This window comes from Sander vitreus, chromosome 14, assembly GCF_031162955.1.
Source record: "Sander vitreus isolate 19-12246 chromosome 14, sanVit1, whole genome shotgun sequence".
NCBI lineage: Eukaryota > Metazoa > Chordata > Actinopteri > Perciformes > Percidae > Sander > Sander vitreus.
Genome location: NC_135868.1, coordinates 15,671,538 through 15,689,300, shown reverse-complemented (window position 1 = coordinate 15,689,300; position 17,763 = coordinate 15,671,538). Strand labels below are relative to the sequence as shown.

The 17,763-nt window shown below is 41.4% G+C and overlaps 1 protein-coding gene across 1 annotated transcript; it reads left to right on the top strand.

The window, feature by feature from the left end:
- Positions 1-4,109: 4,109 nt before the first annotated feature.
- trib1 (tribbles pseudokinase 1) lies at positions 4,110-11,442 on the top strand. Its single transcript, XM_078267413.1, has 3 exons — positions 4,110-4,852; positions 5,550-5,842; positions 8,804-11,442. The coding sequence occupies exons 1-3, from the start codon at positions 4,532-4,534 to the stop codon at positions 9,276-9,278; spliced, it is 1,089 nt and encodes a 362-aa protein (XP_078123539.1). The 5' UTR covers positions 4,110-4,531; the 3' UTR covers positions 9,279-11,442.
- Positions 11,443-17,763: the final 6,321 nt, after the last annotated feature.

Sequence of the window (17,763 nt, the reverse complement as noted above, 5' to 3'; positions counted from 1 at the left end):
TTGTGAAAATACAGAGCATTTTCAGCAGAGATGGTTATAGCGGGCTGATGACTAATTTTGGATGAGACCTCAACACTCGAGTTCATACAGTTCACTGTGTCTAGGAGCTTATGTTAACATATACAGTAGACCAGAGTATCGCAGTAAGTTGTTATTCTTTTTTCTATGGCAGAATTTATACTATGATAGAATGGAAGAAATTCCTTAATTTTAATGCTAACATATACAGGTAGTTGAATAGCCAGTAGCCCACTTCTATCTCCCACACTCCAATTCTTCAATCATAGCAAATTGTCAGCTGTCCAAAGACACAATGGTAATGGCAGATAACCAGACATTTGCAGAAAACAAGTTCTACTTTACAAAATTCATAAAAAAAAGTGGCAGTATAATTACCAATAGAGGAAGATGGTGAACTTATAAAAAGACTACTGTTGCATATAGTATTCTTACTTCCTTCTTTCCTCAAGTGACCTTTTTCAGATGCTCAGAAATGGGGTCAAATTTTAGCTGTAAATACAATAATTACCATATTTGCCATAGTTATGCATGCCAGCTAAAGAAATATTGATTGTGTGTCCGTGCAGAGATGAAAACATCTGTGGTGCAATTTTCCCTGAAGCATTTAGCTTCCAGTGCATATCTTCAGGAGAATTATTAATCAATTTGATTTAACAAGAATGACTAAACAACAACAGCTATGAATAAACATTGAGTTAAAGGAGACATTATTCACATTTTCAGTTTCATACTTGTATTGTGGGTTTCTACTAGAGCATGTTTACATGTTTTAATGTCTGTCTGAAATGTCACTGTCTGAAACCCTCCGTTTTAACACCTGTCTCTTTAAGCCCCCCTCCCAAAAAAGCCAAGTCTGTCCTGATTGGTCAGCGTTTCCAGGTCTTCCACATTAGTGCTCTTGGGCGTCTCTGTCATTGCAGCCGGGGAATGACTGTAACGGCACTGTAGCTGCACTTTCTGCCTATGTATAGTATAGTTGTGTGAAGTCCTGAGGGCTCGTTTAAAGACAACCGTTTCAGTGTCCTGCTGTGCATGTGGGCTAACAGTCACACTGCCATGGCTGATGCTGTGTTCATGTCATATTGTTTAGACCGTACTTATGAGCAGCTGAGGTGAAAAGAAAACGTTCACGTCAGCCTCATGGTTGTAATTTCGAGTATGACATCTGGAATTTCTGGCAACTGTTTTCTCAGATTAGGTGAAAAAAGTGTCAAACCAAAAAGGGCAGAATATGTTTTGTGGAAAATGTTCATCATAAAAGGCATCTATTTATCACCATTATCCAATACCCACACCAGAAATACAGGTGTATGAGCAAAACAGGCTAATCATCATTTAAAGGGTAACTACTGTTTTTTTCAAAACAAGCTACAATGTAAGTTAATAGGGCAATTGTGCAGCTTGTATTTACATTCACAAAAGTGCTTGTTTTGCCATTGACAGGCTCAGATTAATATTCTAAGTGTCTGAAAACATTATGTAAAGGATTTCTAAGGAGGTCGACCTTTCTGTTAAGAATAAGATCCTTTTTTAAAAACATAAAAACATCCGCAAAATTGCGTTCGTTAAAGCCACCAGACTCCATGTAAACAAACAGTAATTTTAGCATCGTAAAATACACTTAATTCAAAGTCGCCAGAAAAAAAAATAATACTATGAAAAGCCATTTTGGGTCGTCTTTCCACTTTTCCAACCATCACAACTCTAGTTTTGGTTGAAATAAACACAGTTTACCGATTTACATGTGAAAATATGTTGGCTATATACATGCTAAAAGTAGCCTATTGTTTTTTTTAAATGGAGTCTGGTCTTAAAAAGCTTTTAAAAAGGCCTCTCTCTCTGTGGGGATCCTTTCCATAATATTGTCAGACAATAATCTGAGCCTTTCAGTGGCAAAATAAAGCACTTTTAGTGAACCAAATTGACGATGCACATTTGCCCCATAGGGTTACATTAGAGCCCGGTCTGTGGCTGCCGGCTACAGCGTTCACGCTCAATACTGGACCAATTTCAAAGATTGTTGGTCCTATCAGTCATTCTTACACAAAAACATAGGAAAATATGGTCCAGGTTGGGAAGAAAAAAACAGTAGTTACCCTTTAAAGAACTAACTGTAGCCTACGTCTGACTTGAGTTCGAGTCTCAGTCTCCAGCTCTGCTCAGAGCAGCTCAAATGAAAAATAATTCACAGCGATGGCTGGCTGTCAGCCAGATCAGATTGAACTATTCATAGAGCAGATCAATTCCCAGTCTCTCTTTACCGCTGCTGGTGGCGAGTGACTCCACTAATTATAACAAGGGAGAGCATGCCCTGAATACTGTTTTCTCTTCCAGCTCACTTGCATGTGGACGCAGGCACACTCCTACACTGCACTGTATACACACACACACACACACACACACACACACACACACACACAGGCTGACCATCTATATAATGCTACAACCTGCAGTCCAGCAACATAAACTACATGTAGTATGGTGTGACCTTGTGTAATGTTTACAATATAAACTCTGAATTACGCTGGAACAAATCATCATCATATCACACACACATATATAAACACACACTGTGTTTATCACAGCCAACGCAATACGTCAGTTTTTCCAGTGTATACCTAAACACTGTGCCACACATAAACAAGCAACAAACATGCATCATAACGTTGATGCACTGACGCACCAGGTCCGGACCATTGTCACATAACAATAAACCTTTGGGCCTTCCACAGCTCTGCCGCTCTTTCCCACTGTGGCTGCTCATCCTGCTTTTTGAACTTTTTTTTAAAAAAAGGGAGCGAGAGACCGCAGAGAGAGAGGAAACCTGTTCTTGTGCCTGTTCGACTGCATGACAAACACACTTGCTCACAGAGACGCACGCATGCATCAATCAGTTGGTGAGTCACCTTTTTCATAGGACGACCACTGCACAAAGAAAGAATGTAAGGCCTAAAAATAACAGCCATCATTCCTATGGAATCTGCAGCTCATCCATGTTTGGACAGCCTGCAGAGACAGGTTCACATGACCTTTTTGAGTCAAGCTGAGCCAAACTGCTGTGACCTGGTTAAGTGTGTGACCTCTTATGGAAGGAACTGTGTTGGAAATGTGGAAAGAAATGGTTTGAAACGGCATGCTTCTGTTTAGCAGGAGTGCTCACACACACATACACAGGCCAGCTGGTGCTCTGTGTTTAGTGAACGCTCAGTAAGCCTCTACTGCAGCCACTGTGCTTGTGCGACATAAAGCAGTGGAAAAAGAGAACTCTTGCGCAACACACACATGGTCACGCGTGTGCACACACCCCAACAAACACACACAAACATGCACATTTATAATTACCTCAACACTCCTCATCACAGAAATGTTTTTCAATCACCCTTCAATTTCTGGTTCTCACATTCTTAAATAACAGTCCATAGTTCACTGATTATACTTTTTTCGAGAATATTGCATAATTTTCACACTGATTGCACAGTATTGGCTTGCTTGCTTGTTTGTAAGTAGTTCTGTCTCTGGGAGCCCAGCTGCTATGATGTTGTTTACGGAGCCGCGCTGCACTGGCATATTTTATGTGAATGCTTATAGCCCAGCACCACTAAGGCTTTATAGGGGTGAGTCATATCCACATAACAAACAAGCCCAGCAAGGGGAAATATCATGGTGATGTTAAAGGTAGAGTTAAGGCTCATACACTGGAGCATTGTACAGGTTAGTTCACACTTCAGGCCTAACATTTGGAGAGCAAACAGCTCAGGTGCCATACAGGAGGTCTGTGGAGAGATTGTTGCAACTGGTAATAAATAGTAATAAGAGCTGAACTTAACTGATTGTTAATTATTATCTAAAAAAAATGCATGCTTGATGAGGCAGCCATAATAAGTAGCAGATGCTTTCTTCATTCCTCTCACATGGTCGGGTTTTTTTTTTTTTCTCCAATCAGCAAATCAGCAAAATCTCAGAACAGGAATTCCGAGATTCATGACACCACAAGATACAAGGAAAAGGGAAAAGGGGTTACATGAATGTTTGCACCATATGCTTATGTAGTCTTCTGTGAAAGGCAATACAGCAGAGCCGGTGCAATTACAGGATTGCTCAATGGTTGTGTCACCAGGAGGCTGGACTGGTCGGGCGGAGTGTTTGAGCTCTGAGCTCAACATCACTGGAGCTCACTCACTCTCTGCCTCTCTGAGTGTGAGGCGGTCTCTCTTTGTCTCTCTTTTTCTCTCTCTCTCTCTCTCTCTCTCTCTCTCTCTCTCTCTCTCTCTCTCTCTGTCTGGACTCTGAGGGATCGGAATATTCTCACCAAAAGTACACAGACCTCAGAGCCACGGGCATTCACTCTCCAAAAACGACGTGGGTTTGGATTATTACCGTCACTAAAATCCGCTGAAGTTTAATTTATATCGCAACTATAATGAATCTCACACGGAGAAATGATTCGCACCGTTTGTAGTTTATCTTAAGGACACATCCTAAAACCAGTCGGGGTCTCGTTTATGCTTTCATGGTGAATCGGTCTATCAGGATGAACTTGCAGTGGAGCAGTCCGGCACAATGCATCCGCACCGGGAGAGTCGCGCACAAGCGGCTGGACTCAGACGATCAGCCGCCAGCCAAATGCGCCAGGCTGAGCGCCGAGGCGGGGGACACACAGGGACTCCTCGCCACTTCTCCCGGCTCCCCGGTCAGCCCCGTCTCAAGCCCTGTCCCGGCGACCCACCAGGGGCCATCCAGTATAGGACCGTTTCTGCTTCTACCTCTGGCGGACCGGGAGAGCGTGCACAGCGCGATGAACACCAACAGTGGCGATGAGCTGCTGTGCAAGGTATGCGCAATCCAGACATTGTGCAATTTCTTTGAATGAATGGTGTTTCAAGACATCGCGTTGCTCAATAGCCTGTCTGACATGTCATCAGTATTTAGCTGACTTTTTTCACCAAATGTCATTCTCACGCGAACAGTGTCACACTTTGCGTAACAACAGGAGTGTAACTTCATGATTTGTAAATCGCGATTATGATTATTTGAAATCTGTTTGCAAATACACGAAAGACCAGTCAACCCCATAAAGCCTATGCTGTGTTGTGATAATACAGACTACCTATGGAAATCCACCTATCCTGTGTGTCTGACGCACACAAAATGCAAACGTGAGGCAGTGAAAAGACTCATGAAAACAAGGATCCGCTTTGATGAGGACAGGGCCCTCCACTGTCCCAGATCGATGTGTTTATTTTGCGTGATAGACCTGCAGGCATTTGGCTTTGTTATTAATAAAGTTAATCGCTATATGCTTTGATGATTCATTTGTCATGAAAAAAGCAAAAGCAGCGTATTGAGCTGGAATCAAAGCATATCCTACGCCTTCCATTTAACTCGCTGCCAAATTTGCATGCTTGTTTCCTCAGATGATCATTAGGAACACACTGACCCATTGCCTCTTCCCCCCTCACATTCTCCCTTCCTCACTATCTTTCTAATTCCCATCCTGCATCTCTGTGCCTCCCCTCTCTTTCTCTCAGGTCTTTGATATGGGGGTGTACCAGGAAAAGATCAGAGCCTACGGCATCCTACCAGCCCACAGAAATGTGGCCAGCATAAGGGACATCATCCTTGGCGAATATAAAGCCTACGTCTTCCTGGACAAGGAGTTTGGGGACATGCACACCCTAGTGAAGAGCTGTCGCAGGCTGGATGAGGAGCATGCCTGCAGCCTCTTCCGTCAGGTGGCTCTGGCTGTGGCACACTGCCACCAGGCTGGCATCGTGCTGGGTGACCTTAAACTGCGAAAGTTTGTCTTCGCTGATGAGAAAAGGTGAGACAATCACATCCCTTACAGTACTTTCAAGTAAATATTGTCACGCAGTGGATGACACCTGAAAACTTTCTCACGTTGTTTAACCATCCACTTGTCCAGCATCCTGTTCCTTGTTCCCAGTTTCGTCCAGCTCTATTTGTATCAGTTAACTTTATTTGGATGCTCTCAGACTTTAAAACATGCAGGGTAGTGGGATGTGCCAGTGAAGGCACAGAGCAAACGTGACAGCAGCTGATACACACAGGCCATGTGTGCAGATATCAATGTGGGCACAGATAGAGTAGGAGTTCTGTACTTGGGGAGGCAGACTGCATAGCTTCCCAGATTATCGCCCTCTCTGTCTGTCTCCCTTTCTCACTCTCGATGTGTCTCTTTGTATGCTCGTGTGTTTGTTTTGCATGCCTGTGTGTGCGCGCGCATGCATGTGTGAATATAGTGGGTGGTAGTTTGGCCGAGCTGCTAGACGAGGCTGGTGAATGAGACACTCATCCCCTTCTGCGGTCTATATTTTCGAATATATTTATTCCTCATTATTTATTGATAAATTACATCATAACTATGCTGCAGCATAACTGATGCTTCCAACAAGGATTCATTCAAATACAATTTTATCCATGCATGGAGTAGACACACACACACACACACACACACACACACACACACACAGCTTACAAAACTATTTGTTGCCTCTTTGCCCTTGCGTCACTTGCTTTCCTGTAAGCACCCGCTGATGCCGCACAACCACCACCCCCACCACCCCGCCTTCCAAAGGCCCTTTTTCATGGAGACTTTTCAACAGTAACATTCTCCAGCCATGACCTCTGGGTTTGCAGGGTCACACTGGATGAATGAGAGCAGACAGGCAGCGAGAGAAGTTGAAGTTGGTTGTGTCCCTCTGATAGCTATATGGCTGCAGAGTGATGAGTCACAGTGTATATGTGCAGAGGGGGAGAGGAGGGGGGGCTGCATAGCTGATTTTCTTTTCTTTGTGTGTGTGTGTGTGTGTGTGTGTGTGTGTGTGTGTGTGTGTGTGTGTGTGTGTGTGTGTGTGTGTCCATACATGTTTGTATGGGTGCTGATTACACATTCAGAGCAAGCTCAAATGCCTTTTTTGCCTGGAATTCATTATTTTGTTAGATGGGTGACCATAGTGCAACACTGATGCTGGTAGACCCACAAGATCCGCTTTACCCTGGAGTTGTGGGATGACATATTCTTTTTAACTTCTCTTTTTGCTTTAGCTGGTGACATACTGCAGTATCACTACAAATGATATTACTGTGATGTAAAAACAAAGCTGCAGATTTCGCTGGTAGTGTGGACTTTGGCTTTTGTACACCCTAAGATTGCTGCCTCTATCCAATCACAGACAGACTGATCAACAAGTAGTAGTAAGTCTCCTTGAAATGTTGTGATTCTGCATGACCTCATTTATCCCGGCATACGCTCTTCCAAATCCACAATCAGGCATCTTTCAAACCCTAACAATCGCGCTGTGACGCAATGTCCCAGCCAACAATGCAGCACTCGAAGCTAGAGACACAGAAAGTCACAACAACTTGACAAATGCCATACACACACACACACACACGTTTAGGGAAGGTGACTAGCAATGTGAAGCATGCAGAGCTTCACTGCCAGGCCAGCCTTCCCGTGCGTCACTGATGTGGCAACAGCCATTTGAGGGTAATTATGGGATGGCTGGCACTGCGAGTGTGGAATCCAGGTGCAGATAGCCGCGGCGAGAGAGAGCGAGAGAGAGAGAGAGAGAGAGCGAGAGAGAAGATATGGACTCTCAACAGAAGGATGACTCACTCTCTCCACCCCTAACTCTCTCTGTTCTGTTTCCTTTTCGGTCTCCATCTCTCGTTCTCCTTTCCTGACATAGCTCCTCCACTATCTTGGTGTTTAAATATCAGTTGCCTTCTATCTTGGTCCTTCTGGCTGTCACTCTTTTCATCCTCTCTCTGGCTGACTATTTCTGAAGTTCCTCACAGAGTTGACCCCTCTGAATGTGCGATAAAGCGGCACACTTTATGTGTGCGTTTGACTTGATAAAACCTCCTCCATCACCGCGTTATTCTTGGGAGCAAATACTGAGAAGCACAAATTAAATTTGAATTAAAAACACAGCACATCTGCTACTGTAGAAAATGTATCACTCATTTTTCCCATCAATTATTTTGTAAGAGTGTTTAGTGGTCTCATTCTACAAATAAACTTTCACAATCTTAGTTGCTCTGGTGCTGGACTAAACGTATCTTCCCAGCTAAATATAGCTCTGTGTGTGTGTGTGTGTGTGTGTGTGTGTGTGTGTGTGTGTGTGTGTGTGTGTGTGTGGTGCTGGAGTTGTATATTTATGTGACCATGTGTGCCAGGAAGTCACTGGGAATTTGCTTAAGCAGCTCAGCTTCTCAAACAGGACTCATTGCTGTGTGTGTGTGTGTGTGTGTGTGTGTGTGTGTGTGTGTGTGTGTGTGTGTTGTTTTTCCATGATGGAATCAGTGACTTACATTTAACAGATTCCTGAAATGTTTGACAGTGTTAAACAAAGCTACTGTTAGAAATAGACCCTCACACATACACACTCAGTGGTGTACTAGAAATAATTAATTTTGCTTTAAATATTGTTGTATATGGGAACTCTAAGGACATCATTTCCAACAACATGACTATGTTGTTGGAAATATTCTGCTTGTGAAATGCAGATGGATTTGGATTTTGATGGGGGGGGTGAACATTAAGTTCTTAGGTTTCACCACAATGTGTATGAGATAACAGATGATGTCATCGTTAGTACTTGCTGTTCTTGTAAAGAAAGGGGATTCTTGAATGTTTTGAGGAATTCAGTAGCTGCTGGAAGTAAACATCGAGCAAACAAAACATTTGTCAGTATTGTCAAAGCTCTTAAAAGGTCCTTTAGAAAGTCCTGACTTTATTTTGACTTTGTCTTCACAGGACACAGGTGAGACTAGAAAGCCTCGAGGACTGTCGCGTCCTAGAAGACCCAAGCAACGACTCCATGTCAGACACCCACGGCTGCCCCGCCTACGTCAGCCCAGAGATCCTCAGCGGCTCCGCGCCTTACTCTGGCAAGATGGCCGACATGTGGAGCCTGGGGGTCATGCTGTACACTATGCTGGTTGGCCGCTACCCCTTCCACGACCCGGACCCGGCCACGCTGTTTTCCAAAATCCGCAGAGGCCAGTGCTGTTTGCCAGAGGGCTTGTCGCCCAGGGCCAAGTGTCTGCTCCAGAGCCTACTGAGGAAAGAACCCTGGGAGAGACTCACGGCGAATGAGCTGCTCGCTCACCCGTGGTTCCACCAGCCGCCGTCGTCGCAGGAAGTGGCGCTAGGTGAACAGGAAGTGAGTTCGGCAGAACAGATGGTGCCATCCTTTGACGTGGAAAAGGATGATGATCTGTTCTGCTGACAAACTTTATTCAGCTGAGTCTGGCTGAGGGACCAAAACAGAGATTGCTATGAGGGATCCATTGTTGTCTGTTTTTTTACATTGGCACTTTTTAGAAACCCATTTGTGTACTGTCGAGTGTACATACACCCTCAAGCTTTCTACAAAAACTTACTGTACTGTATTTTGTTGTCGTATATGTGTTACTTGCTAAGGGCATTGTTCACAATGATCACACATTGTGTTTTTATATGTATGTTTTTGAAAGTATGTGGTGCTAAAAGAAATCATAAGGACTCAAGATTATTTACCAGATTATGTTAACAAAATATTCTCTATCACGGGGAAGTAACCAATGGCAAACAGTTGTCACCAATGATTGCTCTGAGCCTGGACTCCCAAGGCTTCAGAAAGCATTAGATGAACGGGAGGCGAGGAGACTTGATGTTGTTCCTCTCTCGGACCAGGCTGGAGGCTCCGCCGGCTGACTCACCAATCCGGCTCAAAGAAGGCCAAGCACAAGCTTAATGTCTCGCAGCAGGCAGTGTCATAGAGTGAGAAAGATGCTTAGCAGAGGACTGATTGTCACACTCAGCGGGGACGCTACGAAGGTGTCTCATTGCCAATGCTACATGCTTTGCTCTCCATTCGTCTAAGCGAATGGAGAGCATTTACAAATCTCACACCATGCACAGAAGGTTGAGAAAGGCGGGGTGTTACTGTGTAAAACTCACAGAAAAGTGTGGAGAGGTTGTCTCTCACACACACACACACACACACACACACACACACACACACACACACACACACACACTCAACAATAAGCAGTGGCACTGGCCTAAGTTTTTGTAAATGGCTAACGGAGAAAGAAAGAAGAAGTCTCAGTAATTTCCTTATTTGTAAACATGCTCAAATCTGAATCATGAAAAAAGGTTGCAAATATGACTATGATCTACAGTATCTGTCCGGCTCTTCTGAAACGCTGTGTGTGCAATTAGCCAAAGTTAAACCTAACACTAATGCTTCTGGTTTAAAATGAAATGCTGAAAGAAACTCTGGTTTTAAAGACTTGGTCACATGCCTTTGCAGTAACGGAGATGGTTGGATAAATCTTACGCCTAAAGGCATGCTACAGTAGGATTTTAGTGGAAAAAAATTGGAGTGGAGAAATCAAATGGTACTTCCTACTTACGCAATATGAGTTATCACTCAATCCAACGATGTTTGTAATTTTTAAGAAATGTGTCAAATATCCAGTTAAGGAACCATCAAGTCAGAAAGAAAACTTGTTACAGAAAAATGAAGACGTTCAGTGGAACCAGTTATATTCATTTCTGTTGGAACATTTTGTCAAGCTGTGTTTCATTGACAAAGCTGAGCTGTGTCGAGTGCTGTGCCCGTATCACTGTGTTTCATAAACTGAATGGCTCTGAATCAGTCGCAGTCAGGCGATATTTCATGTTGGTTGTCTGATGATGACTCATCACTTGAGTGCGTCTGTAGAGAATGGTCCTGACCTTGGCTGGAAGAATCTGTCCTGACTGTTTCACCTCTTTAAATGGTACTTTTTTTCCCTTCCTTTTATTTTTTTGCCGTTAAAAGCTGTGGATCCATGGAGACTAGTCTTCATAGTTAGTGACCAGATGTACCACGTTCTAAAATATGTTTGATCTTGGACTGTGACAGGCGGATGCAGCACTAGTGTGGTTTATCCTTACATGCTACTGAAGATCTGCAGCCAGCTATTTCATTGTGGCACAATCATTTTGACGATGGTACTAAATTTGCCATATCTGAGAAACGCTGTGCATTAAATATTTGGGTCACGCATTTGACTAATAAAACCTCTATTCCAGTTCTTGAATTATTTTTCTCTCATCTGCTCGAGATACCAGATGGGAACAGACCTGTGACAATCTGAATTGTTCCTCACAGAAAAGTAATTTAAAAGATTTATGATTGTACATGTAGTGAGTCACACATTCAAGTGACACGCAGAGTAAACTGACACGGGTGCACAAACTTCATATTGCACTGTGAATTACGTATTTGTGACACAACCTAGAAGCTATTTCTGGTCCAGACAGGTTACACATGAGATATATTCATTTTACAAAATATGTAAATATGTATATTTGAAATATGTATGGAGATGTTGAATAAAGATCACATTTTTTCATATTCACATGGCTTGTTTTTATCATTACTGCTGCTTGTCTCTCACACATACACACAAGCAACCACCTGCACATTACATAGCTCGACTGCACGCCTAGAGGGTTTTCCTGCAAGAGTTCTCGCCACGCAGCTCTTCATAACTGTGAGAGAAAACAATACATTTTCTCATTTTTCCTCAGCACTTTCAATTTCCTCCTTGAAAAGGGAAAAAATTCCCCTCTCTCTCTCTCTCTCTCGCTCTCTTTGCATCTAACCGTTTACTCTTCTCTGACCTTTGCGTAATGTAACATTTAACTCTTCAAACACACAAATGTCAATAGTGGGTCAGTGTCTTTTCCTGGAACACACAAGGGGGTGCATGTATGGCACTCACTCTTTTTTACTCAGCTTCAGCGCCAACCGGTGGAACTCATCAAACACTGAACAGCAGCACTACTTAAACTCAAATACATATATTCTTTTCTATCTAATCCACTTTTTCCTATGAATCACTGTTTGACCTATAAGAGCTTGGCATGTCTCCACCATCTGTGTGTTATGACTACCCTAGGCATGGCTGGCTGCGGCTTGCGTAAGTGTTGTGTGCGTGCGTGTTAATGCACATACCTGCCTGCATGTCTGCATGTGTGTGTGTGTGTGTGTGTGTGTGTGTGTGTGTGTGTGTGTGTGTGTGTGTGAGCACAAGAGTAAGATTAGGCATCAACAGGGTAGCTGGTGTGTCTCAGCTGTTGGGAAGCTGCGATTGCCTAACACGTCAGAGTCAAATGTAAGCAGTATCAGTCTTCTCATCTAACTCTCATATTTTCCAATGCCAAATCACACGGACCCTGTCCTTAAATAAAATTACAGATTTCTCTGTGTTTGGACATTGATGGAAACATTTGGGATAATGTAAGTACATAACTCAACAAAATATATAACATGATAATATATAACGTAACATAAGTCTAGTCGTTTTTAGACATTTTCATGCGGAAAAGTTACAAATTATATCTGTAAAAGGGTTACGTTAACAGACGTGTTTTGTGGTGAGGAGAAAATTAAGTCAGGTGTTCTCCATTGTGTGCCTGTGTGATCTCATCACGTCAAGTACACACGTTATCCTTCCTTGTGATCAGGGACCATTTAAGTTTCCCCAAACACATAAACCTTTAAATAATAACAGACTTCACAAACTTCCTTGTTGGGTGAAAGCACACCAGAGCGTCATATTTCCTTAATCCTCCATGACCTCATTTAATGACATAGAAATTACAAAGGAAAGTGTTTGCTGGTATTTCAGGGTATGTTAGGGAATGTTTGAAGCTATTTTAAGGCAGATTTCTTTTTAAAAACAGTAATGCTACAGTCACGCTGTATCAATATATGTTATTGAGCAATTGAAACTTTTCATAGTAAATGGGTGAATGGGATACTATGGGTTGTTTTTCACTTCCCATGTGACCCATACATAGGTATCGCGTTGCATAGGTATCACGCTGTCCTGTTTTTCACACATAAGCCACACAAGGAAGTGAAGAAGCAGATCTGAGATTTGACACCTGCTTCAGTCTCCGCTCTCACATGATGTTAAGTATTGTGCTTCTTTCTGGAACTCTTTGGCACAGGCCAGCGCTCCACTGATGCAATGGAAACAGCCTCCTCTGTTTAAATGACTCTCTGACCTCATATATTTCATAATACAAATCCCTGAATGAATGTGAGCTATTGTGTTGATAGTTCCATGAGGAGTCTGGCTGCTTGTAATAAGGTTGGTATTTTCAACTGTCATCCTAAATCACAAAGGAATACCTGGAATTCATTTTAATAAAGTCAAGTTATGAGCACTGCTGCCATCTCGTGGAGGAACGGTAAACTGCAGCTTTGTGGAAGATAACATGCTGTTCGGAAATACACGTCTATGTAGGGTACAATACTGTAACAGGCCTGCTCTGTTGCTCGTCCTGAGGTTTCTTCCATTGTTTTTCCCAGTAAAAAGGTTTTTTTTTGTAGTCATCAGTAAAATTGACACTAATAATGACTTTTAGATGGCTATTAATAAAGCCATCAGTTAAAAAAAAAAAAAAATTTTTACAAAGTGGAACAGATATTATCAAAATGATGACAATTCTTTCTCTGTGCTGAAATCAAGCTTTTTAAAATCAAATATTTTTATATTCTTTATATCATGGTGAATTAAATATCTTTCAGTTTTGGACTGTCAACCAGACAAAACAAGACATTTCCGGGTGTTTAACGGACGGACCAATTAACTGATTTAAGGTGTCCTGTGGAGTTTTCTTGTAAACAAACAAAAGTTATTTTTACATTCAGTGTTACTAAAACACATTCTGTGAATCCTTGAGGTCTAACATATGTTGAATGCATTTCCTTCTTTATAAAACAAAACAAAGTCAAATGTCTTAAAAGTTTTGAAACCTGCATTGTTTAGCCAGCCATCACTAGACGGCTGGTGTCAGAAGCCTTTGCAGTGCAAATATTAGCCGTGTAAGAAATAAAGCCTGATAACGTAACATCCGAAGTAGAACAAATGCTTCTTTTAACGGCACAAATCAGCACAAACATAGCACAAAAGATTGAGACCATTTTGGGGAGATTTGGACATTAATGGGGGGCTGGGTGACGTCACTGGCCAGAAAATGTAAAGTTGAATTACTTAAAACCCTTCACAGCACAAACGATCATTTTTACAGCACAAACAAATAGCAGTCTTTAATAATTTTTGGATGACATGGGGGACCAGCTTCACCAGGTATTGTTAGTTGCTGCCATAGTAAAAAAAACATGGAATTGTATAATCTTTCATTTTTCTCTGACAGCATGAGTCTCCATTGGCAATAGGTGGGAGTATTCAATGTTTCAAGCAAAGTGACCCCTCAGGGCTCTGTGTTATCATCGTTATTTTTACTCAGACAAATTAAGTGAAACAGAAAAACATTGTCAAGACATTAAAATATGCTGATGACATGAGTGGCCTGGTTCACACGGTTTGTTTATCATGACTTCTCTGACTGGTGTATGACGTACACCAGTCACCTGTTTCTGAGCCCTAATTCCTATACCTGGAAATACAAGAGACATAATAGGACAAACATTAAATTATGCTTAATCTAACTTTATTCTTTGTTTTATGGATTATTAACTCTTGAGGGAACTCCTCACATCAGCCTCCTGACTATAGACTGTTCAGTATATGATGACCATGTCATGACAACAAACGTCCAAGGGAGGGCAGTGTTTTCATAATGGCCAGGTTTTTCTTCATCTTTGCAATTAAACTATCCTCTTTCACAGGAGGAACAGGTGGATTAGAGGACTTGATTGTATGGGATTAATAACAGTGCCGAAGGCAAGAAATGAAATCAAAAAGGATGTATTTTTGTCCTTTTTCATAGATTAACATGTACATGTTATCTGAATAGGAACAATGCTTCTGATGAAATCTGCATAACTAAAGAACATCTGACCAATGAGGTTTTCATCATCATAAACCATTTGGCTGTCATTGTTAACTAAACAATAGACAGTCCCATAATAATGCATTCCCACCCATGTTTTTATTTGAGGCGAACAACATGATACAACCTCAGATTTGGGCTTTATGGGGGTTTAAACGGCAGCAGACCAAAATTGTTTAAATTGTTTTGGTTGTAAAAGCATCATCTGTCTGTAGAACCAATCAGCCCTTCCTGGCCGGGACTGAGATGGTTAAAGATGTCGCCAGATTAGACAATCACAATAAAAACACCTGTATAGCTCTTTAAAAAAAAAAAGTGTTTTAACATTTGAAGCATTCTCAGCAGCGCCTAAAAGCATTCCACTGCTGTACAAAAATGTGTAGTGTAAGTCAAGGATGATTATACACGTATTGTACGATTCTAATTTACACTTTCACGTCAGGGTATTTTATCAGCAGTTCCTCTCCTCACACACTCTGAGAGATATCCTTATTAATGAGATTTGACTGAATGGGACAAATAAATTCAAATGTTAAATCATATTCTCCACAATAATGTTATATTCTTATTTAATCAATCTTCATCTGTCATTCCTAATGTACTAGGAGTCAGTTTCCTTTATCCAATGCAGACCCATCTCCCCACTCTCCCTGCTGTATTATTCTTTTAGATATCAAAGGACAGTAGTTATTGGGCTTGATTAAAATTGATGTATTTTCTGCAGGTAAAAGAGAAGTGATCGATTCTAAGTGCCAAACATGCAGCATGTGTTCTACATCCCACATGAGCTCATCATTATATCCATTTGTCTCCAATAGCTGCAGTAACACAGGAGATAGGCTGCATGTCATTTCATCCACGAGTTCCCCTGTATGTTTCGCTGCATTTTCTTTGTGGCTTTGTGCACTGGGGCTGCAATGAACACTGACATCACTGATTGCTGCTAATGGGCCCAATGGAGTGTACCAGAGCGCTCTCTGAAAGCTTTGTGTCATTCATAAGATCATACTGAAAAACAGTTCGGAATAATCTATATGTATTATTCAGACATTCTGTACTTATAGTGCCAATTCTGAATATTTCTGGTCAAAGTCATGAGAGGGTCAAGCTAATTCCAGCACGCACTCTGCGGAAGGTGAGGACGTGTCAAAAAGACGCTGCAAAACCATCACAAGACTAGCACAAATAGACAATCTCACACACTCTGATCGGACTAAATCTTTTGGCTTTGAGAGAAACCTGGAAGCAAAAATATCCAAACTCCCCGTGGGAAACACCAGGATCACAACCTAATCTTTCCTACAGTGAAGCTTACAGCTGTGATGTCATGGCTCCCATATTTGCCTACTTTTCAAAAGGGAAATAACATAAGAAAGAACTCTCTGATGCTCTTATGTGGGGTTATAATATTAGATTTTATTATTTGGGTTTAATAAAGACTGAAATTAAGCAACAAGGCAAAAATAAAATGTTCTAGTCCTCTCCTCAAGCACAGTTGGATTGTTGTCTCCTGGGAAATATTGAAATTTAAGCAGTACTCTGCTGTCATCCTGTGAAGTGTTTTCACTCAAAAACACCCTCTGTTGCATGTCACTCATGCTTCAAGGCACAGTGTCAACCTACCTAATACCGACCTGACTTTAGTTTCCTCCTACAGATCATCCATGGTATAATTTGGCCCAGCTATTAGTTGATTATATATTGTATAAAAAGGTAAAAAGATCTTCCAAAATATGAAAACTGTAAATATTAAAGTCAGTCAGGAAGACCTGACATGTGTACTATTAAGTGTGGGTGTATAGGATATACAGTACATATTTAAGCTGCTTAATTCCTAACCTCCTCTTAAATGATAAATCAGCACTTTTCCTTACTGATGGCGAAGAGAAAATGGCGCAAGAGATTAGCTCAAAATTAAACAAAGAGCACAGTGTAAAGGGATTTGCCCTGCCACACAGGACCATGTCGAAAATGAACGTCTAAATGAGTATACATTGGCTGTGGCAGCAGCCTTTGTGGTCTTACATGCCACTGAGAGCTTTGGAATGATTCTTATTCTCTAAAACTGATGCCCATTAGCCAACTTGCTGTTCACTTCAAGCCCGTGGATAAGATGTTGAGTACATAGGCCCCATTGTACGAAAATACACAGATCAGTTCAGCCGCATTAACCCTTGCCCTACTTGTATAATGTGCCACTGTCTGTGCATTTAACAGTGGAGGAATGAACATTACATTTACATTTAAGTGCTGTACTTAAGTACATTTTTAAGTACTTTTACTTAGGCTAATATTTCAGTTTATACTTCTATTATACTACATTTTAAAAAAGGGGAATATTGTTGTCTCCACAGACACTACTAGTTACTTTGCAGGTTAGGATTTACGCTCAAAATATTTGCAGAATAGGAATTTATGTACACAACTTAATATACATTATAGAAAATAAGTAATTGAAGTCCCCAAAACTTAAAATTAGCCGCATATCGACCAGCTACAACAGTTTGATGTGGACAGAATTTTTAAATACTGCTTACACATTGATGGAGCAATGATAATAATAACAATCCAACAATTTATAATTTAACAATCTGATAGGGACCAGACCATTCTGCATAATAAGTAGTTACTAAGTAACTAACTAACTAAGTTGATATTTAGCTGGTAGTACTTTGTCTTAGTACTATTAATTACTACTATAATTTGGGGGCAAACCAACAAGCTGTAAACCCAACACTGACATCATCGCCTTATGAAGTTATTATAGTGAACTTGTTATCAAACAGCCTATTTATACATCCAACAGATCAATATTAGCATTCTTTCAGAGCAATGTTTCTTGCCACCTGACAAATGTAAGTCAATATTTA

Excerpts from the sequence above, each read along its gene's own strand:
- trib1 (XM_078267413.1), top strand. The coding sequence starts at position 4,532 with ATGGTGAATCGGTCTATCAGGATGAACTTGCAGTGGAGCAGTCCGGCA. Across the intron at positions 4,853-5,549 it reads GCGATGAGCTGCTGTGCAAG|GTCTTTGATATGGGGGTGTA; the intron begins GTATGCGCAATC and ends TCTTTCTCTCAG. Across the intron at positions 5,843-8,803 it reads GTCTTCGCTGATGAGAAAAG|GACACAGGTGAGACTAGAAA; the intron begins GTGAGACAATCA and ends TTGTCTTCACAG.